The sequence below is a fragment of the Hyla sarda genome, chromosome 5 (genome assembly GCF_029499605.1).
Source record: "Hyla sarda isolate aHylSar1 chromosome 5, aHylSar1.hap1, whole genome shotgun sequence".
In the NCBI taxonomy this organism is placed as follows: domain Eukaryota; kingdom Metazoa; phylum Chordata; class Amphibia; order Anura; family Hylidae; genus Hyla; species Hyla sarda.
This window is the reverse complement of record NC_079193.1, coordinates 168,469,355-168,495,489: the sequence shown is the minus strand read 5'-3', so window position 1 is coordinate 168,495,489 and position 26,135 is coordinate 168,469,355. Positions and strand designations below refer to the sequence as shown.

Sequence of the window (26,135 nt, the reverse complement as noted above, 5' to 3'; positions counted from 1 at the left end):
TTAAGCAAACCAGAATCTAGTTCATCAGTAAGGAATACATGTCACATAGTGCCCTGAAGCAACTGTGATCCCTGCAGAAAACTCCTGTGACTTTGCACTACTATTTGAACTGTTCCTGTATTGTTTGTAACCCTGCATTGTGCTCATCATTGTCCCCAGTGCTTGGCCCATGAGAACTGTCTAAACCTTGGAATGTGGTGGTTGACATTACCCTGGCATCACGAACTGTGCATTACATCATCCACACCGCACTCACCACATACTGACAAAGTCTATGAACTATTCTAATCCAATGTTATGTGTATAAGAATCCTGCTACAATATGTGGTAACTTGCAATATTTGTATGATGTGCATTGATTTATAAATGTTACTTAAGTATATGTGTATTTGTAAAAAGTTCCCTATTTTTTTTTTTAACAGGGTGAACCAGGAAATGATGGCATTGGAGGGGAACGTGGTGATGATGGCCTAGAAGTAAAATTCTTATTCTGTTATTTATGTGCTATATTATTCTCTAGGTCAGTGTTTTCCAACCAGTGTGTCTCCAATTGTTGCAAAACTACAACTCTCAACATGCCCGGACAGCCAAAGGCTGTCCGGGCATGCTGTGAGTTGTATTTTTGCAACAGCTGGAGGCACACTAGTAGAGACTTGTTTTTAGTAATAATAATGGACTAGTGGTTTGGACTGAGCGTTGCGTGTTGAATAGCTCTATAATGTTTAGATATTAAGTCACTAGTGTTCAAAAATATACATTTCCTTTATTGTATGTATCATTTTATATAGGCAATTTTTATATAGGGTACCAACCTACTTAAAGGGGTACTCCGCCCCTGGCATCTTATCCCCTATCCAAAGGATAGGGGATAAGATGTTAGATCACCGCGGTCCGCTGCTGGGGACCCCGGGGATCGCCGCTGCGGCATCACGCTATCATTACTGCACAGAGCGAGTTTGCTCTGTACGTAATGACGGGCGATACAGCGGCCGGAGCAGCGTGACATCATCGCTCCGCCCCTCATGACATTACGGCCCGTCCCCTTAATGCAAGTCTATGGCAAGGGGTGTGACGACCGCCACGCCCCCTCCCATAGACTTATATTGACGGGGGCGGGCCGTGACGTCATGAGGGGGCGGAGCCGTGACGTAACGATGCTCCGGCCCCTGTATTGCCCGTCATTACGTGCAGAGCGATCTTGCTCTGACAGTAATGATAGCGGGGTGCTGCAGCGGCGATCCCCGGGGTCCCCAGCAGCGGGACCCCGGCGATCTGACATCTTATCCCCTATCCTTTGGATAGGGGATAAGATGTCTAGGGGCAGAGTACCCCTTTAAAACCTCCGTTCACTATACTATCAATACATCAGGTCTCCTGAGCTTCTAGCCTAAATAAAACTTTGATACAGTTATCTTAAGAAAATGCTATACAAAATGCCACCACTTTGCATTGGAAAAAAAACGAAATGTTGTAAAGTGCTGAAGTATCAGTGCCACACAATACTGTAAATCGTCAAATAGTGACCAAACAGACCAAAGACTTTTCTATATTCCATGCAGAACATTTTTTTAATAGAAAGCTGCCATACGCTGGCAGTGAGTTCCAACATGTTGAAGTCGTACTTGTATTTATATTTCATTGCATTATCCAAATAAGGCAAAATACCATTGGAAAGTGTAATGTATTAACAAGTGTTTGTGCTTGGGAAAACCGTACAACAAAGTAGCATGGTTATGTGTTTCAAGCCTTGGAAAAACAGAAAATGTATTAAGCCACTTAATCTCTAAAGTTTTATGATTATAAATGGTTCATGACATTAACTTTCCATGATTTTCTACAAAGGGTCCGCAAGGCCGTAGAGGACCTCCTGGCTTAAAGGTGAGTGGTTATAGTATGTGCAACATTGACAATGACCTAATAAGTCCTAATGAGATGACAGAATGATTTATTTTTATGTGCCTACCATTAGGGAATACCAGTAATGTTATCATTACTCTGGCATTTACATTTGATTTCATTTTTAGTGTTTTTATAAACTACGGTATATACTGTGTTTATTTATTTTATCTTTTTGCTTTGTTTGGCTTAATTTAACTCATGTTTGAGGATTTGCGCTATTTCATCACATACAGTAAGTAGGTTCAAAGCCACTCGGTATTCTCATAATTTACAGCCAAGTAGAGTAATGCCGACTGGCACACATATGTCCCACTGGAGCTGTAAATACAAGATGCTGGAAAGGAAAGGAGAGTTTAAGGCTTTTCTAACAGATGCGAGATGGCATGTGAAGGAAGTATTACAATCTTTGTACTCTAGGTTTGCAACTATTTAGATAAAGTTAAAATTCATACTTAATCATTTGTTGTAGCCTGAATATAAACTGTGTACATGTATAAATGTGTGTGTGTGTGTTTGGGGGGGGAGCAATTTACTAGACAAAATACACAGATGTTCTGCTGAAAAATTTCGCCTTGAAATATACATTAGTCAGTGCCAAATTTCATATACATTTTCCATATATTTGATTTCTACATCTAATGTCACAAAATGTTGAGAAAAAGAAGTATGTCTTAGGCTGAAATCACACCTCATTCAGGGATTACACTCAGTGGAACTGCTTGAAATAAGCCTGCCAAATGTATGTCTGTAAAATCACTTACAGTATATCTGCTATTAATCTATTAATTGTCAGAAATTGCCAAAGAAAAAGGAAAACTATCAGCTTGCACCCCCCCCCCTGCACTAATCAGCAGTACTGTCTAATAGTGCTGAGGACGCTGTTCAGTTTGATGCTTACTGTGCCCAGATCCGCGTGGCCGTTCTCCCGATATCTTCGTTTTTCCCTATATGCTAATGAAGTGCTAACTGGCACAGGCAGCGTTAACTGGCACTCTGAAGTCACCGCCGCCTGCTGCAGTGCTGCCCAGCTCATCAGTATTCCTCCCCTCAATCTGCCTCTCCCTCTTCATTTCAGAGCGGGGAGAAGAGGGAGAGGCGGAGGGAGGAGAGGAATATTGATGAGTTGGGCGGTGCTGTGGCTGGCGGCGGGGACCTCAGAGTGCCAGTTACCCCGCCTGTGCCAGTGAGCACTTCATTAGCACATAGGGAAAAATGAACATATCGGCCGAACGGCCGGGCAGATCCGGGCACATCCGGGCACAGTAATCATCAAACTTATCAGCGTCCCCTGGAGCCTGTACCGCTGGTTAGTGTGGGGGGCAGCAAGCTGACAGTTTTCCTTTAAGGACACCCTTTCGATTAGTGGTGTACATAGGGTTTTGTAATGAACGAGTGCATTTAAAGCAAACCTAATGGCCATCTAAAAATTTGATTTTTAATTGCTTTGCCCTGATTATAAGCCTTTTTTGCAGTTTATTGATATTTCCCCGCATTCCAGAAATATGTGGGTTTATATTTTCTGACAATTCAGGGAATCCTCAGATGGGCGTGAACTTAACTTTAAAATTAAAGGGGTACCTTGACCAAAAGCATTTTTTTTTAAATATGCCCAAGCTGCTGGCATTTAAAAAAGACCCTTTTCTCCCGTGCTTTTTCAGTGACTATGGTATCATTGCTCCAGCCTATGTTGGGATTCTTCCCTTGGTTCCGGGGCTTGGGACCTTACCTTGCTTTCTGCTTCGGACATGACATTGCTCTTTAGGTCTGACCCTTGGTTGTACTGACTCTGCCTCTGGTTGGTGATTTTGTACTATACTGCCCTCTTGGTTTCTGACTTCTGGCTTGTCCCTCATTAACCTGTTGTATACTGGTTTTGTACCTTATCTGCCTGCGCGTTGCTGACCAGGCATGGCTGACTTCCCTGACTCCCCGTGCACTTAGCCCCGCATAAGGACCATCGTCCAGTTGGGGGCTGCCATTTAGGGCACAGCGTCCAAGTAGGTAGGGTCAGTAGTTGGGATGAGCACTAGTCTGTACTCATCCTTACTCTGGGTGTTACAGAATATCAAATGATGCTGATGATTATACAGTCAGCTCCTACTATGACATTAGAATTAAAGGGCACATTGCTCTAAAGGTCAAGAGATTTTCAGGTCAGTAACAGTGCACCACAAACTTGGTGTAAATTTAGCCTAAGAGAATTCACAAAATGTAAAAGTGTATTATTTAATTAAAGCAGTTTTTATTGGTGTAGATTTGAGTTTTCAGACCGCAGTTGTTCGCTAAAATGATCTGGGAGAACACCGCATTGTCGCATGCTTCTTTTCTGCTCTGTGCCACGTGATCGAGACAGGGTCTGTAGACTTATATTAAGAAGGCATCTCGATCATGTGACACAGAGCTGGGCTAAGCATTCAATTCTATTGCATTTGTGTCTTTAGAAACATAGGTTTATTAAATATATGTTCCTTGAGAGCAAATAGGTACAATACATATTTGGTATTAACAACCTGTGAAATGCATTTACCTTGCTATTAATTATGGTAATGGTAAAGCTGAATCTATGCAATGCTCTTCTTCATTCATGTTTTAGATAGATACCATTGAATGGATTTTTTAGCCAGGTTGAGTGGCATTTTCATATATCTGTGAATACTGTAGACTAAACATGTTTGCTTGCTTGTTACATAGGGCTAAAAGTTATTAACATACTGGTTTGTGTACTGGTAACAATAGTCTTTTTTTTTTTCTACTTGAAGGGTGAACGAGGAGTTCCTGGTGAACCAGGCTATCCAGGGGAAGGTGGCATCCAGGGCATACAGGTTATTTATTTATTTATATATTTATTTGTTACTTCACTGAAGACATGTCTAAAGTTATTGTTATACAGTTGACAACGTACAGTGCCTTAAATAAGTATTTATCCCCTTGTTCCTTTCTATATTTTGTTATGGTACAACCACAGATTCAAATTTATTTATTAGGATTATTAGGATTTTTTTAATTTATGTAATGGACCAACACAAAATAGTTTATAATTTGGAAGTGGATGATAATAAAACATGGACTTCAAAATTCTTGTATTTATGTACTCATCTGCTTTACTGTGAAACCCCCAACAACAAACCCCCAACAATTTTACCAATTTTCTTTAGAAGTCACATTTACAAGTATCATAATAAGTAAATAGGGTCCACATGTCTGCAACTTCATCTCAGTATAAATACACCTTTTCTGTGAAGGGTACTCCGGTAGGAAAAGAAAAAGATTTCAAATCAACTGGTGCCAGAAAGTTAAACAGATTTGTAAATTACTTATCAGATGCTGTATGCTTCAGATGAAGTTGTATAGTTCTTTTCAGTCTGACCAAAGTGCGCTCTGCTGACACCCCTGTCCGTGTCAGGAACTGTCCAGAGCAGGAGAGGTTTGCTATGGGGATTTGCTTGTACTCAGTATAGAGCACTGTGGTCAGACAGAAAAGAACTAAACAACTTCATCTGATGCCTACAGCAGCTGTAAGTACTGGAAGGATTAAGATTTTTAAATCGAAGTGGCACCAGTTGATTTGAAAATATTTGTTTTCCTCCGGAGTACCCCTTTAAAGTTTGTTAGTAAGCATTACTGAACAAAGAGCAGCATAAAGACCAATGGCCCGGAAAACAGGTCAGGGAAAAAATTGTGGAGATTTACAGAAGCAGTCATATGTTATAAAAAAAATCCCAAGCTTTCAACATCTGACAGAACAAAGATTCATCATATAAAAATAGAAAAAATATGGCACAATTGCAAATCTACCAAGACAAGGTTGTCCACCCAAACTGTCCACAGGACAACTATTAGTCATGTACTCCACAATTCTAGCCTCTTAGGAAGAGTGACAAGAAGAAAGTCCCCGTTGAAAATAAGCCACAAGAAATTTGCCACAAGCCATGTAGGAGACACAACAAACTTGTAGAAGAAGGTGCTCTGGTCAGTTGAGACAAAAATTGCAAATCGCTATGTTTTGCAGAAACCCAGCACTGCCCATCACCCTGAGCATCCCCGCTCCCCCCCCCCCCCCCCAGTGGTACATGGTAGAGGTGGTAGTATCTACAGGACAGGCCTTAATGAAAGCAATGGGGGAGATTTATCAAAACCTGTGCAGAGGAAAAGTCCACCAGTAGCCCATTGCAACCAATCAGATCGCTTCTTTCATTTCTGAAAAATGAAAGAAACAATCTCATTGGTTGCTATGGGCAACTGGTCACCTTTTCCTAAGCACAGGGCTTGTTGAATCTCCCCCAATGACCCTAAAATGCAGCCAGAGTTACAATGGAATGGTTTAGATCCAAGCATTAATGTTCTAAAATGGTCCAGTCAAAGCCTTGACCTAAATAATTATGAGCTCAACAGACGTCAACCTTTTGTTCTTATTATTGCTTGTGCCACTCGCAATAATAGGTATTTTGTCCTTTTAAAGTACTGTGCATGTTGTGTTGATCAAATTGTAAATTTAATTCCAGTTTGGAACAGTAGCAAGTAAATGAAAGTAAAAATATTGTTTTATTAATAATAATAATATATATATATATATATATTTTATATATATAGCGCCTGGTTCCCATTGATAGCATTGTGGTTTTTATGGAATTACATGCAACATAATGCATGCAATATATAATGTTTTCTCGCTTTTATTTACATGACTGTCCTTGGTTTATACTGTGCATGTACATTTTAGGGACCTAAAGGTTTGCCTGGACCACCTGGGCTACAAGGCCAGCAAGGTCTACCAGGACCTCAGGTTTGTGGAAACATATTGTGGAAAATACATTCATGATAACCCTTAGTATTGTATGAAGCCTGTCCCCACATGCTCTGTTACAGAATTATATAATAAAATAATAACAATAATAATCATAATAATAAAAAAATAACAATAATAATAATGTTTTTCTATTTCTGTTTTCATGACTATGCCTTACAAATGACTTTTCTTCCCTATTTAGTCATCCTAAAGGTACTCTGTCCGGTTGGGACTGAACAAACAGTGTTGTGTATGAGAGGGTTCAAAGAATTTACCCATAAATCTTTGCATGTCACATTCACTAATTCTATAGGTTTGTAGAGTTGGGGACTGCAAATATTTCATTATTACATCCCCAATAACTCAATGAAATAAATAGGTAGAGAAAACAGGTTTTTTTTTTTTTTTTTTTTAAACATTTTGAAAATTTCTGCCAGCTGTGGAAATTAACTATAAACTGAAGATCTGAAGCAGACTTTTTTTTCAAAAAATCTCAGTTTATTACTAGCAATTGTGATGTCACAGTTTAACTCCGTGAATGGCACTGTGCTGCCGGGGTCCAAGAGTGAAATGCTGCAGGTTCCCCCCCCATCAGTAATTATAGGCATTTGGTATTTTTTTTAGTTTACGCCTTTCACCATTTATGATTAGGAACATCATTACTCAATAGTCTGGAAAATTATGCATGCAACGATACCAAATATGTATGTATACATATATACATATATATATATATATATATATATATATATATATATTTATTTATTTTTTACAGTGTTCTATTTCAAAAATGGGAAAAAGGGGGTCATGTAAACTTTTATTGGGGGGGGGGGATTTTTTTCTATATTTAACAAAAAAAAAATTTTACCTTTTTTTTTTAAACACCTTTTTTTGGCCTATCATAAGCCATTAGTTTGCATCATTGCATTACTTTGATGTATTTTTTCGCCACTCGATTGCTGAGGGCAGCCTAAGTCAGCCTGAAGCAATCGCTGATCGAGGGAGCATCGGGAAGGAGGGGTAAGTCCCGGCTCTTCCCCAACAACCCATCTGCAGCTGGCAATTACATCACATAGCTGCAGACTGGTTCCCTAGAGACCAGGGATTACTGACATTTAATGTTTAAATGCTGTGATCGCTATTGATTATTTGATTATGAAATTTAAGCATTTAAAGGATGGACATTGGAGTCAGCTCCAATGTCCATCATTATCAGCAGATGTCAGCGGCTGATAGCAGTGGGGATCTACCGGTTATGATGCTGACCTGACTCATGGGTCAGGAAGGGTTAAAAATCTTTTTAGGGCAGCATTTTGCCATCCCTGTGAAAGTGCTGCTTAGGTCCAATGGAACCATCGGGACCCATTGCAGTGCTGGCTCTGCATCACTGATCAGTCGTACCTTGACTAAACTCTCCCCTCCCTTATTTATCCTAAATGCAGCGTACTGGCTCATCGTTCTGCTTAACCCCACACTATGTCTCTGTGCTGTGTCAGGCAATGCACTGGTTACCCATTCATTATAGAATCATGTACTACCCCAAACACTATATTTCATTTCCAATATTCACAGTTGTAAATCCACCCAACAGATTTATAATCTGGCCTAACACATTACTTAATCCAATTCTGAGTTTACTGCCCCTTTCTACATTATCCCCTCAAACATGATGCCTTCATTTAGCAATATACTCCACACCCCCAGCACTTCCATAAAGTCATACAGATGATTGGCTGACTGACTTATGCAACATTTTATCAATTATTTTATTACTTTATTTATTATACAAACATGTGTTTCTACATAATGTAAAGGCCGATTGATGTGACCAACCATTGCACCAACACCGGCATAAATTTAGAGAGAGAGAAAAACTTAAAGGGGTATTCCAAGAAAAAACTTTTTTATAAATATATATGAATTGGCTCCAGAAAGTTAAACAGATTTGTAAATTACTTCTATTAAAAAATCTTAATCCTTTCAGTACTTATGAGCTTCTGAAGTTAAGGTTGTTCTTTTCTGTCTAAATCCTCTCTGATGACACCTGTCTCAGGAAACGCCCAGTTTAGAAGCAAATCCCCATAGCAAACCTCTTCTAAACTGGACATTTCCCGAGACAGGTGTCATCAGAGAGGATTTAGACAGAAAAAGAACAACCTTAACTTCAGAAGCTCCTAAGTACTGAAAGGATTAAGATTTTTAATAGAAGTAATTTACAAATCTGTTTAACTTTCTGAAGCCAGTTGATATATATAAAAAAGTTTTTTCCTGGAATACCCCTTTAAGTACAATGTAAGCACTTTTACTAGTAAGTACTGGCCTTAGTCTTTTCACTTCATGGACTGCCAAGGCCAGTGATTGGCTTCAGCAGTTACATGGGTAGCGGGGCACTATATCACTGCAGTTAAGCACACAGAGACCATTGGGGTGCACTGGTGCAGTGTGGGATTTACCAAATGAGTACTAGCTATATTGTTATTTTATGGCATTTCATCCCTTTAGATATTTTTCTTCAATCTAAAAAAAACTCTTTTAAAGTCCCAACTGGCTGGCCTTTAAAGGGTAGCTCCCACCATCCTATATTTTTTTTTCGGTCCATGCCTATTGCCAATCTATCCCTAACCCCCTCCCAGCTTTCAATTTTTTTTTATTATATTAAAAATAACTTTTTGTCTGCCTGGTAGTGTGCTCGCTACTAGGCAGACTTCCCCAGCAGGCACCACGTCACTGATGCCTGCTGGGGACAACACTTCCGCCCTTAGTTTATCTACACAGGGTGCCTCCAGCTGTTTCACCACTACAACTCCCAGCTTGCCCTGACATATATTGGCTGTCAGGGCATGCTGGGAGTTGTAGTAGTGAAACAGCTGGAGGCACTCTGTGTAAATAAACTATAAGTTAGTGCCATGCGGCGGTACGGTGCTAGCCCGTTCCCTCCGTCACCCCGTTCCCTCCATCACAAATCCCCCGCCCGCCCGACCGCATATCCCGTTCCCTCCATCTGATACCTGCAGAGTCCGGCTGCGGGTGTGCAGGGACAGCGGCGTCGACAACATGTGCGGGAGGAGTGACCTCCCAGCCAGTGGCCGGGAGCCAATGTGCTCGCTCCCGCTTTTCTGATCGACAGGCAGGGAGCGAGAGCAGCCTAAATGAAAAAGGACTGATTGCCAGGCCAAAATCAGTCCTTTTTCAGGCGTGACGTCACGCCAGGCTGCAGCCGGCCACTAGGAGGGTGACCCCTAATGGCCGGTTTTTTAATGTAAATTTCACCCTGATAATCAAAAAAAAATAATGACAATATATTAGAGATATGTTTTAGTACACAAGTACTACAACGTATCAAAAAATAAAGGTGGTGACAGTGCCCATTTAAAGGGCATAGAGTGATATAGATGCTAATTAATCTAGACATAGGGAAATATTAGGTCTACTTTACTATTCATTTGTTTGTTTTGTAGGGAACAGCTGGTGCTCCTGGTGCTCCTGGTACCTCTGGCAATGTTGGACCTAAAGGACTAAAGGTAGGCATGGTCTGAATATAATTGTAAGCTTGACAAATGTAACCTCTTTATACATTATGATGATCACATGCATCAGCTGATGAGCATCGTCTCCAGAGACCACAACTGCATTTTTTAATGCACTTAAAATAAGATTATTTGCATACGATAATTGCAAAACCAGGATTTTATTTTGTTATGAGGAATATTGTTTTTACATTTAAAATAATATCAATGAACATCTCAGCACAACCCAGCTTTGAGTAAAAATATATATCAACACTGGTAATAACACAGTCACACATGCTTGAATTTTGTTTATTATCTTATTTAATTAGTTTTTCTTTCTTTTTTCCATTTTCAGGGAGAACCTGGAGACCCTGGAGACAAAGGTGACACTGGAATTACAGGACGCAGAGGTTTGCCAGTACGCACATTCAGTTTAATCCTTAATTTCTTAATTTCTTTTCTTAATTTTTTTTCTTTTTTTAAGATTTTGGAGAAAATGTATTAAGACTGGCACTTACATGCCAATCTTAGTCTAGGTCCACACATTGAAAAATCAAAACAAAATGGCAGAAAAATAGGTTTAAAAAAGTAAATTTTTTTTTTAAAGTTAAAGGGGTACTCGACTGGAAAACATTTTCTTTTAAATCAACTGGTGCCAGAAAGTTAAACAGATTTGTAAATTACTTCTATTAAAAAATCCCAATCCTTTCAGTACTTATCAGCTACTATATTCCACAGATGAAGTTCTTTTCTTTTTGAATTTCCTTTCTGTCTGACAACATGCTCTCTGCTGACACCTCTGTCCATTTTAGGAATTGTCCAGAGTAGGAGCAAATCCCCATAGCAAACCTCTCTTGCTCTGAACAGTTCCTGACACGGACAGAGGTGTCAGCAGAGAGCATGTTGTCAGACAGAAAGGAAATTAAAAAAGAAAATAATTTTCTCTGTAGTATACATCATCTAAAAAGTACTGGAAGCATTGGGATTTTTTAATAGACGTATTTTACAAATCTTTTCCACTTTCTGGCACCAGTTGATTTAAAAGAAAATGTTTTCCAGTGGAGTATCCCTTTAATAATGTGCTTTAAAGGGTACCTCTCATCAAATAAACTTTTGATATATTTTAGATTAATGAATGTTGAATAACTTTCCAATAGCATGTTAATGAAAAATATGCTTCTTTCTATTGTATTTTTCCCAATCAGTCCTGTCAGCAAGCATTTCTGACTCATGCTGGAGTCCTAAACACTCAGAGCTGCCAGCCTGCTTTGTTCACAGCCAAACAGGCTGTGAACAAAGCAGGCTGGCAGCTCTGAGTGTTCTCCTTTGTGAACAAAGCAGACTGGCAGCTCGTAGTGTTTAGGACTCCAGCATGAGTCTGAAATGCTTGCTGCCAGGACTGGTAGGGAGACCCCTAGTGGTCATTTCTTCAAAGTGGAAAATTAAATAGAAAGAAGCATATTTTTTAATAACATGCAATTGTAAAGTTATTCTGCATACATTAATCTATAATATATCAAAAGTTTTTTTGATGAGCGGTACCCTTTAATAAAGTCTATGAATAAGTAGCCATCAGTGTGGATTGGTTTGCTGTTTTTTCAAAGACTTTAATAAAAAATGTTCAAGGTAATTTTCTTTTATTTTTTATTTTATTTACTTCTACACTGTGTGAATCTAGTTTTAAACTAAGATTGGAGTGAAAATCTTCAAAAATGTTTACTTCTTGATAAAGTTGTTGCGTCTTGACTGCACAGCTTTGACTGCTACAAGCAGTCAGAACATTGATGTTGGCCAAACTTTCTCCCTCTAAACATTACCCACTTTCCTCTCACCTTCTAAAAACGAGCAAGACACAATCCATGCCAAAATGTGCTGCAAGTGCAATCATAAATTACCCTGAGATTTTAAATTTAAAGAAGTATTCTCCAGGTTATAAACTCAGAAGGTATTTGAGCTGCTGATTCTTGTTTTTGTCTTTTATTGTTTTCAGTAATTATAACTGTGCTTGTGTTTGCCAGGGCATAGATGGTGCAGATGGATACGGTTTCCCCGGTGTAAAGGGAGAAAAGGTAAAGCTCCATGTTATCCAGTTATCCAACCAACTTCTTTTTACTTTTAGTGAGAACATTTTAATCATTTCAGGTCCAAATTAATGGCCCACAGTTACTGTGTATACTATGTACTGTAGATAAATATATCTGCTATGGACACCCATTTAAAAAATGTTTTAATTAAAATTTACTTGCTTACAATTGTATTGCAACAATAGACCTCATTTACTATTGCAAACCCGACATGTTTTGTCGGGTTGTGCACTAGATTCTGTCGCATTGCGCCAGAAATTCTGTCTGTGCCAGATTTTGCGCCAGAATTTGCGCCATACTTGAAAAAACCCTGACTATTTCTCCATTTTGCTTAGAAAACCTGAAAAGGGGGTGTGGTCGCAGAGAAAGGGGCGTGGTCTCCAATAAGGGGGCGTATTCCCGGCATTTAAAAAAAAAAACGACATATTTACTAAGGCTTCCACATAAAATGTGGTGGATTTCAGCTGATGAAAACGATACAGGTCAGAGCATGTGTAAAAAAAAGCAAAATGTAGGGAAAGTGGAAAATGTAGGGAAACCTTAGTAAATACCATGGAAAATAAATAGGGAAGGGAATTAAAACCCCTAATTTTTTAGGGAGGAAATTTCAATGAAAACCAAAATTTTGCACATTTTGGAGGCTGTTTTCACACTGTACACTTTACGGTAAAAATGACATGTGTTCTTTATTCTGTGGGTCAATACGATTAAAATGATACCCATGGCTAGATACTTTTATATTTTTGTACCGCTAAAAAAAAATCAAAAACTTTTTGTACAAAATCAGTAATCTATCGCGCTATTTTGACCACCTATAACTTTTTCATTTTTCTGTATATAGGGCGGTATGAGGGCTCATTTTTTGCGCCATCATCTGTACTTTTTTTTAGATACCACATTTGCATATAAAAAACTTTTAGATCATTTTTTATAAATTTTTTTAAATAAAATGTGACAAAAAAGCAGGATTTGTGGACTTTTTAAATTTTTTACATTTACACCATTCACTGTACGGGATCATTAACATTATATTTTGATAGTTCGGACATTTACGCATGCGGCGATACCAAATATGTTTGTTAAAAAAAAAAATCACGCTTTTTGGGGGTAAAATGGGAAAAACTGACAATTTTAATTTTTATTGGGGGAGGGGATTTTTCACTTTTTTTTTTAACTTTTTCTTTTTACATTTTTCAACTTTTTTTTTACACTTTTTATCTCCCCATAGGAGACTATCTATAGCAATCATTTGATTGCTAATACTGTGCAGTGCTATGCATAGGACATAGCACTGCTCAGTATTATCGGTGATCTTCTGCTCTGGTCTGCTCGATTGCAGACCAGAGCAGAAGACCCCGGGAGACAGCCGGAGCTAGGTAAGGGGACCTCCGGCTGTCTTGCTGGATGATCGGATCCCCGCGGCAGCGCTGCGGGCGATCCGATCATCCAAAGTGCCACAATGCCGCAGATGCCGTGATCTGTATTGATCACGGCATCGGAGGGGTTAATGGCGGACATCCGCACGATCGCGGATGTCGGCCATTACGGGCGGGTCCCCGCCTGCTGCTAGCAGCCGGAACCTGCTATGTATGACGAGAGCACCCTTCCGATGCTCGCGGTCATACACAGGACGTAAATGTACGTCCTGGTGCGGGAAGTCCCACCAAACCAGGACGTACATTTACGTCCGTGGTCGTTACGGGGTTAATGACTAAATTTCCTCTGATTTTGCTTTCTCTACATACAATGTAACTCCGCAATTATAAGGTTGCTATTTAATATTTACAAGGAGATAGAAATGGTGTTGGCACCTTAGCTGATTTTTTTTTTTTTTTTTTTAATGATTTATGGCTGTATTTATTTAAGTAATATATTAGCACTTACCAATGCTGGCAGGTACAACTAAGAAGAATAGCAATTCATCAATCGGAAAGTGGAACTGAATTCTAATGAAATTATGGAACAAACAAATGCTGATGCTGGCAGTCAGACACTAAACCAGAAGATGAACAGGAGCCCTTACCCTTGCTAGCTATCCCTCATTTTTTACCAAGATCTATCAATTAACACTAAGCCTAACATGAGACACTACTAAACGTAACTGTCCCTACAAATATCCCTTTGGTAACCCTAATCTGCAAACATTAGCAGATCAACAACCAGAAACAGAAGCAAGAGCCCTGATGATGTACCTATTTTATATTATTTGTAAAACCTAATAAAACTATGTTTTATAAAAAATAAAAAAAAGATTTGAACTGACAAGTAACTTAAAAACTAGGCATAAAGTAGACTAAAGCAAGGCACTAGGGCTGCGTTTCTACTTGAAAGTCTTTTTTTTTTTTTTTGGAAAATTGCCAATTTTTTTTGCCAAAGCCAGAAGTGGATCCAAAAGGAATGAGAAATAAGGATTCATACTTCTCCTTGATCATGGATCCACTTCTAGCTGTGGAAACACAGTCTAAAACACAAAAAGAATACTGGAAGCAAAAGCACAGAGTTTATGCTATAATACTTCCCATACTGCAAAAGCCAGAAATCTTTAAAAATAAAAAAGCTAACCAATCAGGGAGTCCACTTTTAGGGTGCGTTCACACACTAATAACTAGCAGCGGGTTTCTCGCTGCGAGAAACCCACTGTGAGTTACGCTACCATTCATTTGAATGGGTCCGCGGACAGTCCGTAAACCTGACACTATTGCTGACTGTCTGTGGACCCATTTAACTCAATGGTTGCGTAACTCGCAGCAGGATTCCTGCAGAGGGAAACCCGCTGCTAGTAATAGCATGTGAACGCACCCTTAAAGTGGTATTCTGGAATTTTAAAAAAATCATATGCTGCTAGGGCTGTGCAAAAAACAAAAAAATTTTATTTGCCTAGTTCAAGACCGGGTTTTTAAAACATCTTTGGATTCTAGATGTAGATTTTCTTGCCCTAACAAACTCTTTAAAATATTCTTTAAAAACAATCAAGGTGGACATCCCCCAATGGATTAGCAGTTGTACAGTTAGGTCATGTTTTGTGCCCGCCATTCGTAATGCAAATTTTTATCGCAAATATCGGCACTTCATGATTTCGCGAATATTTAGAATATAGTGCTATATATTGGTAATAACGAATACTCATTTTTTTTTTAGTTTTTTTCACATGCACATTTTTATGTGAATTTTCCATGCAAATTTTCGCATGGAAAAAAAGTGAACGAACATAGCGGATATGCGTATTTCACGAACATAGGACGAATAATCGTCAATATATTCGCAAAATATTGCAAATTCAAATATGGCCCCTGCTGCTCATCACTACCCTCCATCAGCTGTAGCTTTACATCATCTCAAAAAGGGATGGGGACATACAGCCCAACATGTTGCTAATAGACCCAGATTAAAGCGGTTCTCCGGTGCTTATACATCTTATAGCTATCACGCCCCCTCCCGTAGGCTTGCATTGAGGGGCGGAGCATGACGTCACACGGGGGCGGAGGCATGACATCACACGCCGCCGGCCCGGTGGTCGCCCGTAATCAGACCCGGAGCGAACACACTCTGGGGACTGATTACAAACGGGGTGTCGTGTGCATGATCACGGGCGTCCCCAGCTGTGGGACTCCCGCGATCAGGCATCTTATCCCCTATCCTTTGGATAGGGGATAAGATGTGTAAGCACCGGAGTACCCCTTTAAAGGGATGTCTGTAATGAGACTACCCCTTTAATGGCAAATGCTTGATATTTTAAATATGGCCAAATTTGTAATGTTTTTTATGAGCTTGTGATACTTTGGAGACATATTTTTATGCTTTTACTAACATGAACAAAAAGTCATAATCATTTTTTTGTGTGCCAATCTTTATTACTTTCAGAGAACACAGTTATATAATGCAATGAAAATGTGTTTCTTTCCTCTCTAGGGCCATATTGGATTCCCTGGATATCCTGGTCCTCAGGTATTTAAAGCATTCTGCTTCTTTACTTCTTATTTACTGCAATGATTGGCAGCTGCGGGAAAGAATGCAGGACATGAGGTTATTGTCAAAATATGTTTCAGTGAACAGTCAGCTTGTACTTTACCGGCCCAACAAAGTAAAATGTTGGAATGATACAACCCTTTACATTCACATCGATTTCTGATTTCATCTAATGGAAAAATGCTTGCTGCCAATTCTAAGGCTGGATTTACAAATTATAAAATGACATGAAAAATACGGCCGTAAAATAGGAATAAAAAAAAAAGCAGCCATATTTTTCACGTAATAAAGTGCTCAATAAAAAGTCTATGGAAAATCAGCACTATTTGATGGTACACTTTTTTACTTTTTTGGTGTAGAAGTAAACCAACTAATATCAGATGAAAACTAGAACAGTCTAAGGGTGCGTTCACACAGGGTGTATACGCAGCGTATTTGACGCTTTGCAAAATTTACGGCAGCAGCTCATTATACACACAGGGCTTTCCGGCGGCCGCTCTATGTGTGCAGTGAGTTTTGGAGGCGGAGCCGCGCGTCACAGATACTCCGGCACACAGCCCCACCTCCAAAACTCACTGCACACATAGGGCTGCTGCCGGAAAGCCCTGTGTGTATAGTGAGCAAGGCATACGCAGTGTATTTCCCGCTGCTGCCATAAATTTTGCGCAGCGTCAAATACGCTGCATATACGCCCTGTGGGAACGCACCCTTAAAATGTTCTGATTTTTAAACAACCTAAATGGTTTTAATAGACACATCAATGTATGTTTATAGCTTTTGGGGTACAATTATAAGTTAACTATTTAGGGAGGCCTTAGCTCAAAAGCATAGAGAAACATGGTTCTACAGCAATACACGTGTAGTATGTTTCCACGCCTGACTCATTATTTCGCACTGTTATCTGACTGCGAGGGTTGTAAAATCCCTGTGTGCTCAATCATTTTTTTCTTCATAGGGAGATGATGGTGATCTTGGTAAACCTGGAGATCCTGGTCCTAAAGGAGTGAGAGGCAGGCGGGTAAGGATATTCTCATAATTATAAGCCATAAATTAGGCCAATATGTGTAACTCATATGTGCATCACTTCCAAACGGCTAAAGATATTTTCATGAAACTTGGTACACATGTTACCTATATGTCAACTACAAACATAGGCTAGATAAATTAACCCTTACCCACCCCCATTTGCAACGGTCTGGGTTTTTGTTTAAAGTCTCTATGGGAAATGTATGTTTCAGCATAACTTCCAAATGACTGGAGATATTTTGATGAAACTTAGTACACATGTTACTTTTATGTAAAAAAAAAATATATCATAGTTAAATTAACCCTAACCTACCCCCTTATATGAAGGATGGGGTTTTTGTCTTAAAGGAAAACTGTCACATATTTTCTCCCGCTCCATCCACAGGTACTGATGGATAGTGCGGGAGACGCTGATTCCAACGATAGTGCGGGAGCCGCCCGGCCATTCTCCCACAATCGTAGTTTTATTATATGTGGAAATCTGTCTGTAACTGGCACGGGTGGGGCTTCTGCAGCTTAACTGGCACTGATGTCAGTGCCGCTTAGGAATATTCACCCCCCCTCCCTCCAGTTAGGAGCAGCAAAGAGAGGGAGAGCTGGAGGGAGGGGGGATGAATATTCATAAGCGGCGCTGACATCAGTGCCAGTTAAGCTGCAGAAGCCCTGCCCGTGCCAGTTACAGACAGATTTCCACATATAATAAAACTACGATTGCGAACGAACGGCAGGGCGGATCTGGGCAAGGTAGGGATCATTGGAATCAGCATCTCCCGCACTATCCATCAGTACCATCAGTGTGGATAGTTCATGAGCAAACATGTGACAGTTTTCCTTTAAGTCCCATGCAACTATATAGGACTTCCAGTGCCATACTCCACAAGCTCTACATCTTCTGGTGAGTGCGTCAGTCTGGCACACCCTTCCAGCATGCTACACCCCATCTCACAAAGCCACACCCACCATTTAACTCCTTAAAGGGGTATTCCAGGCCAAAACTTTTTTTTATATATCAACTGGCTCCGGAAAGTTAAACAGATTTGTAAATTACTTCTATTAAAAAATCTTCATCCTTCCAATAGTTATTAGCTTCTGAAGTTGAGTTGTTGTTTTCTGTCTAACTGCTCTCTAATGACTCAAGTCCCGGGAGCTGTGCAGTTCCTATGGGGATATTCTCCCATCATGCACATCATCATCGGGACGTGACATCATCATTGAGCAGTTGGACAGAAAACTTCAGAAGCTAATAACTATTGGAAGGATTAAGATTTTTTTAATAGAAGTAATTTACAAATCTGTTTAACTTTCCGGAGCCAGTTGATATATATATATATATATATATATATATATATATATATATAAATGGTTTTGCCTGGAATACCCCTTTAAGGACCTGGGCTTTTTCCGTTTTTTCATTTTCAATTTTTCCTCCTTAACTTTAAAAAATCATAACTCTTTAAAATTTTCACCTAAAATAAAAAAATTTTCACCTAAAAATGGCTTATTTTCTGCGTCACTAATTCTACTTTGTAATGACATTAGTCATTTTACCCAAAAATTTACGGTGAAATGGGGAAAAAATCAATGTGCGACAAAATTGATGAAAAAACACTATTTTGTAAGTTTTGGGGGCTTCCGTTTTTACGCAGTACATTTTTCGGCAAAAATGACACCTTATCTTTATTCTGTAGGTCCATACAGTTAAAATGATACCCTACTTATATAGGTTTGATTTTGTATCACTTCAGAAAAAATCATAACTACATGCAGGAAAATTTATACGTTTAAAATGGTCATCTTCTGACCCCTATAACTTTTTTATTTTTCTGTGTTTAGGGCGCTATGAGGGCTCGTTTTTTGCGCAGTGATCTGAAGTTTTTAGCGGTACCATTCTGATCAGACTTTTTGATCACTTTTTATTCACTTTTTTGTGGTATAAAAAGTGATCAAAAATGCGCTATTTTGGAATTTGGAATTTTTTGTGCGTACGCCATTGAACATGCAGTTTAAAAAGCAGTACATTTTTATAATTCGGACATTTCTGCACGCGGCGATACCACATATGTTTATTTTCATTTACACTGTGTTTTTTTTTTTCAAGAGTAAAATTTATTAAAGATTTGCATAAAAAACAAAAGCACAAACAGAGGCCAAAACACACACAAGTGTCTGGACGCAACATGTCTATAGTTAAGATGATAACAATTCAAATTAGCTCCAAGGTAGGGAATCAACAAGGCAGCTCAAGTAGGGTCTGTGGCACATCTACAATGGTTTGTGAACTATAGCTACAGCAAGTCCAACATGAGTAGGAAAAAGTCGGGGATGGAGCATGACTAGGAAAAACGGTAAGGGGGAAAGAAAGGGGGGGAAGAGAAATCGCAGAGAAGGGGGAGGGGAGAAGAGAAGAAAGCATAGAAAGGCATACCTCTCCATAGGGCGCGCAGGACGGACTCCCGGTCATGGTGTGTCGGCATCAGGCAGCAGCTATACAGAAAGCAGTGGTAGGGGTTGAACACTATCCGATCAGCTATCAATGTGTAGAATCAGGGGGGGGGGGCAGATGTAGGTCTCTGTATTCAGTAGAGGAGAGAAAATTGATCCACGGACCCCAGATGAGGTGATGTTTGTCCACCAGACGCCTGGAATCTGCAATCAGTTCCTCCATCCTGTGGAGGTGGGAGAGTTCCTGGAGCCACGATGAGAGTGATGGGGGGGGGGGGGGGGGTAGTGGCCTTCCACAGCCTGGGGACTGTGTTTTTTTTATTCTTGGAAATGCCGGGTGATTCTAACTTTTATTAGCGGAAGGGATATTTGAAAGGGTTAATGATTTTCTTATGCAATATTATAGCTCCTATAGGGGGCTATAACATTACATTAACTGATCTTTTACACTGATTGATGCATCTCCATAGGAATGGATCAATCAGTGTTTTCGGCGATTGAATGCTCAAGCCTGGATCTCAGGCTTGAAGCATTCATTCGGCGATCGGACAGCGCAGGAGAAGGTAAGAAGACCTCCTCCTGTGCTACAAATGTTTGGGATGCCGCAACGATCCCGAACAGCTCCCTGAGCTAGCCGGGCACTTTTACTTTCGTTTTTAGCCGCGTGGCTCAGCTTTGAGCGCACGGCTAAAGGGTTAATAGTGTGCGGCACCGCGATCAGTGTCGCGCGCTTTTAGCGGCAGGTCCCGGCTTCACTATGACGCCAGGCCCGAAGCGATATGATGCGGGGTCACCGCGTGACCCCGCGTTATATTGCAGGACCGGGACCCAGGACGTACCCATACGCCATGGGTCCTTAAGCGGTTAAGCCCTTTTTATTTTCTACTCTTTTTGTGCATTGGTCCAGCTTTCAAGTTATGCCCACTTCCATATAACCTTACCTCCTTCTAGTTTCACCCTACAATCTCTTCATCACAGCTTAGCCCCACCTGAGGATGGGGTATGAGGATGAGATATGAGGACAGGATGTGAGGTCAGGATGTGAAGACAGGATATGAGGACTGGATATGAGGTTCGGATATGAGGACGGAATATGAGGATGGGGTATGAGGTTGGGATATGAGGTCTGAATATGAGGACGGGATATGAGGTTGGGATATGAGGATAGGATATAAGGTTAGGATATGAGGACGGGATGTGAGGATGAGATATGAGGACAGGATATGAGAACGGGAGGTGAGGATGGGATATGAGGTTGGGATATGAGGACAGAATATGAGGACGGGATATGAGGACAGGATATGAGGTCACGGTATGAGCACGGGATATGAGGTTGGGATATGAGGATGGGATATGAGAACTGGATATGAGGACAGGATTTGAGAACTGGATATGAGGATGGGATATGAGGTCGGGATATGAGGATTGGATATGAGGAAGGTATATGACGACAAGTACTTCCTCCTATGTTGCTTTTCCTCCATCACAAGGATTAGGTAGAAAAAAACAGGCAACACTGGGCACTCAGATATTTTAGTTTATTATAAAATTTTATTTTAGTTTATTATAAAATCTTAGTTATTTCAAACTAAGACATTGACCACTATTCTGCCATACAGAAAATAAAAGATTTTATTGACTAAGCATAGAGCTTTTTGAAGTTTCTTCTATTTACTTTTTCTATATTTATTACTGTTTGGGCGAGAGATACATACATTTCCCTTCATAGACTGCTTTGCAGAGAAATGGATGGATCTCCTGGCCCTGCCGGGGAGCTGAGCACAGTGCTGTCCCCTTCCCTGGTAAAAACTCACAATTACATCTTTGACCTCCATGTGAAAAGTTGTTTCTGATGACAGTAAGAATGACGTTAGTTATTATTGCTTGAATAAAAAAAAAAATGTAAATGTAATATTGTGCTTATTTAAGGGCAATTCTGGCCTCCCTGGAACATACGGTAACCCTGGAGAAAGAGGACCTCCTGGTGCAAGGGTAATAAAAGCATTTATAAAAATCGCAATACAACATACATATAGTATCTCAAATAAGTGAGTACACCCCTCACGTTTATGTAAGTATTTTATTATATCTTATTACGTGACAACAGTGAAGAAATGACACTCTGCTACAATGTAAAGTAGTGAGTACATAGCCAGTATAACAGTGTTGCTGTCTCCTCAAAATAACTCAACACACAGCCATTAATGTCTTAACTTTGGCAACAAAAGTGAGTACACTCCTGAGTGGAAATTTCCATATTGGGTCCAATTAGCCATTTTCCCTCCCTTGGTGTCATGTGACTTGTTAGTGTTACAAAGTCTCAGGTGTTAAAGGGCTACTTCGCTCCTCAGCATCTGGAATTCAATGTTCTGATTGCTGGGTGCGGGCTTCCGTGTTCGTGAGTTCTGATTGCTGGGTGCGGGCTTCCATGACGTCACGTCCCGCCCCCTCAATGCAAGTCTATGGGAGGGAACATTGAGGTCCGGACGCTGGGGAGTGGAGTAACCCTTTAATAGGAAGGAGGTGTCTTAAATTTGGTGTTATCACTCACACCTTCTCCAATACTGGTCACTGGAAGTTCAACATGGCACCTCATAACAAAGAACTCTCTGAAGGATGGGAAAAAAGAATTGTTGCTCTAGATAAAGACTAGATAGAGCTATAAGAAGATTATTAAGACCCTGAAAATAAGCTGCAGCAAGAGCTACAGTGGTTTCACAGGACAGGTTTCACTTAGTTTCACAATGTTTTTATTGAATTTTATAAACATAAGAAATGTAACATATAATATATTATGACATCAGATGTGTCAGAGTTTACATATGAACATGCATAATAACCTTGACTGGTGGAGCATAATCGTACATCCAAACAGTGTTACGCATATTCACAAAGGATCTATTAGGTCCAAAGGGACCTTAATTGAAATTTGAGAGCAAGATAATAACAATAGGAAGGAAAACAATAAAACAATAAAATAGTGAGTCCATAACTTCTACAAAATCAATCAAAATTGCTGCATCAGGCAGTTGTCTGGTATTTGGTAGAATTCAGAATCAAGGTCTCAAAGGGTCAGCCGTCTTATATTTAGCTTACTATACACAAAAGAGCGGTTCTTCTAGTGTATAAGACAGGTTCCACTTAGAACAGCGGTCGCCATGGTCAACCAAAAAAGTTGAGTGCATGTGCTCAGTATCATATCCATAGGTTGTCTTTGGGAAATAAACATAAAAATGCTGCTAGCATTGATGCAGAGGGTGAAGAGATGGGGAAGGGGGTTAACCTGTCAGTGCCCAGGCCATACGCCACATGCTGCATCCATTTGGTCTACATGGCTCTCATTCCAGAAGATGAAGCACAAAAAAGCCTGCTGACGGTTTGCTTAAAACAAGCTGACTTAGGACACAGATTACAGGAACCATGTTGTGTGGTCAAAAGAGAGCAAGATAAACGTATTTGGGTTAGATAGTGGTAATCCTGTGTTGTGGCAACCAGGTGAGGAATACAAAGACAAGTGTGTCTTGCCTACAGTCAAGCATAGTGGTGCAAGTGGAATGATCTTGAGCTGCATGAGTGCTGTTGGCACTGGGGAGCTACAGATCATTGAGGGAATCATGAATTCCAACTCCCTTAGGATACTGGGCTGCAGGGCAGTATTCCGTCATTATAATGACCCACAACACACCTTCATGATGACCACTGCCTTGCTAAAGGTGATTGACCTGCCAAGCATGTATCTTGACCTAAACTCTATTGGACAAGGTCTTTAACATCCACCAGCTCTATGATGTTCTCATGGAGAAGTGGAAGAGGCCTTCAGGGGGCAAGGTTTAAGGCTCTGATGAACTCCATGCCTAAGAGACTTAAAGGGGTAGTCTGGTGGAAATTTTTTTTTTAAAATCAACTGGTGCCAGAAAGGTATACAGATTTGTAAATGACTTCTATTTAAAAATCTTAACCCTTCCAGTACTTATCAGCTGCTGTATAATACAGAGGAAGTTAATTTCTTTTTGGATTTCTTTTTTGTCTGTCCACGGTGCTTTCTTCTGACACCTTGTTCCATGTCATAAACTGTCCAGAGCAGGAACAATTTCCCATAGCAAACTTCTCCAGCTCTGGGCAGTTCCTGACATGACCTGAGGTGTCAGCAGAGAGCACCGGTTGATTTAAAAATAAAAGTTTTCCACCGGAGTACCCCTTTAAGGCAGTGTTTTAAAATAATGATGGCCACACAATATATTGACAAGTAGGGCCCAATTTTGTTATTTCCACTTTTACATTTACCAAAATTTGAGAGGTGTACTTACTTATGTGAGATAGTGTAATTGTCTATAGGGTGAAACATGAAAATAATGTTTAGTGTTCTCTATTTTTTTAGGGGCTAAAAGGACCTCAAGGAACAGTCTCATTCACAGTAGGCAACTCACTGTTGTTTTATTTTTCATTTCACTGTTACCTGCACATCTCATTTTGTATTGGAGTCTGGCTGCAAATCATGAATTGTTAGAGTGTAAACAGACTGTGAAATTAGTGGGTCAAATACTATATGGCAATTATCCTCATGAGCTGGCTTATAATCCTAAAACTTGGTTTTTCTTTTAAAAAAACTGCTTAAAGTTATGTTCACACAGTCTATTATTATGGGCTCCATGTCTTTGGGAAAAATGATTGTCTGTGCACACAGTATTTAAAAAAGTAGTAATTTTATTCTTTACACATAGATAAGTGACATGGCAGAAGAAAAGGAAAAAAACTCCATACTTACAGAGCCTCGGTCCCTTGCTTGTCCCACCTCAGCTCCTCCTTGGCTTCTTATGGTCCTCCGATCTTTTTTATTTTTCAAATATGAGCACTTGAAGGACCTGCCCACTGTGGGCTGGTCCCACAGCAAGCGCTTGTCTCGGAAGGATGAAGAGAAAAAATATTGGGGGACCAGACAGCGCCAAACAGAAGCTGTGGGGGACCAGAAGAGGACCGGGGCTCGGTAAGTATGAGCTTTTTTCTATTTTTCCCCAGCACTATATTATTCTTTAGTAAACACTGATAACTCATCTAAATTTAAGGGGCTGAGCTGCAGTACCAGGCCCAGCCACACTTGGAAGAACTTTGAATGGATGAAGGGTCCACAGTAATGATCTGATGATGACTTATTATCAACATAGTTATCAATGGAATAGCTCAGAAAAACCCATAAAGGGGCACTAAACCTTAAATAAAAAAAAATCTAATTAGAAAGTTAAAAAGAAAGACATAAGTCAATTTAGTTAAATTTATTATTCTTCAATGTAAATCCAAAGAAGCCAATTTAAAATAAAGGAAACAAAAAAAAATGTAATATGGCTTACAAATATACATCCATGGATAAACAGCTCATCTCCAGTAATCTACCTGACAAAACATTTCCAGGCCCTTTTTAAACTCTTTCAATTAATTAAGCATTAAGGGGGGACTCTATCAAGGGAGATTTTATCACTTATTCCTTCTTCACAGGATTGTGTAAAGTTTCTAATCAAGAGGGGTCCAACTGATAACTCTCATAGAGAATGGATGGAAGGGGCGTGTTTAACACAATGCATGCGAAAGGAGTGTGTTACTTTTTGAAAGAATAGTAGAATAGATTATTAACTCTTTATATAAACAAACATTTTTCTGATCTTAGGGGAAAATTGTTGCTAGATTTTCTTGCGGGTTTAATTTGATGAAGCTATCTACCTTATTTAATTTACTTTGCCCAAGTGGTTCCCACTTCTGGGACCTGCATCTATGCTTAAAACAGGGGGCCCAAACCTGCCTGGCAATGGGTATGAGTAGCTCTCTCCATTTAGTTCTAAGGGAGTTGTGGACCAAGAAGAGATATAACCTTCCAGAAGGAAAGTTGGCAGCTTTGAAGGAAAGCATGGCTGAATAATTTTACAAAACAACAAAAATTATCACTGCTGAACTCCTCCAAAGCTAAAACTTCAAAGAGTTTCAGTACTTCCAAGTATTACTGTCAAACTATCTATACTCATTTTGAAAAAAAATTAAAATAAAAATAGAAAATAAATTAAAAATAATATAAATGTGTAACAATTAATTAGCCTGCATCAATTTATCTTTTACAGTATATTTTGGACATAAGCTTTCTCAAGTTCTAAGTTATAGAAATGTAGACCAAGTTCCCGTAAAAGACATATTACAGTTGTCAGGACAGGGGGGATTTATCCTACCCTGCACCAGTACAGAGTGGCATAATTACTATTTTTTGTGCATGCCCCTATATTGATGGGCATACTCCCATTTTGCACAAACATTTTTACAAAACCTGTGCTTGCAAAAAATGCTTGCGCAAATTTGCCTCTGTTCCCCCCATAAGGTATAGTCACGGCCAAAGGCTTGGAGCCTGACACAATTTTTGATTTTCACAAAGCTTGCTGTTTCAGA

The 26,135-nt window shown here is 39.7% G+C and overlaps 1 protein-coding gene across 1 annotated transcript in view; it reads left to right on the top strand.

The window, feature by feature from the left end:
- The window catches only part of LOC130273602 (collagen alpha-6(VI) chain-like), a 160,814-nt gene that overhangs the window by 52,924 nt on the left and 81,755 nt on the right, over window positions 1-26,135 (top strand). Inside the window, exons 20-30 of the mRNA XM_056520681.1 lie at window positions 423-476; window positions 1,843-1,878; window positions 4,659-4,721; window positions 6,620-6,682; window positions 10,144-10,206; window positions 10,550-10,612; window positions 12,213-12,263; window positions 16,188-16,223; window positions 17,200-17,262; window positions 21,642-21,704; window positions 24,091-24,126. Coding sequence (XP_056376656.1) covers window positions 423-476; window positions 1,843-1,878; window positions 4,659-4,721; window positions 6,620-6,682; window positions 10,144-10,206; window positions 10,550-10,612; window positions 12,213-12,263; window positions 16,188-16,223; window positions 17,200-17,262; window positions 21,642-21,704; window positions 24,091-24,126 — 591 coding nt within the window. The remainder of the gene's footprint in view (window positions 1-422; window positions 477-1,842; window positions 1,879-4,658; window positions 4,722-6,619; window positions 6,683-10,143; window positions 10,207-10,549; window positions 10,613-12,212; window positions 12,264-16,187; window positions 16,224-17,199; window positions 17,263-21,641; window positions 21,705-24,090; window positions 24,127-26,135) is intronic.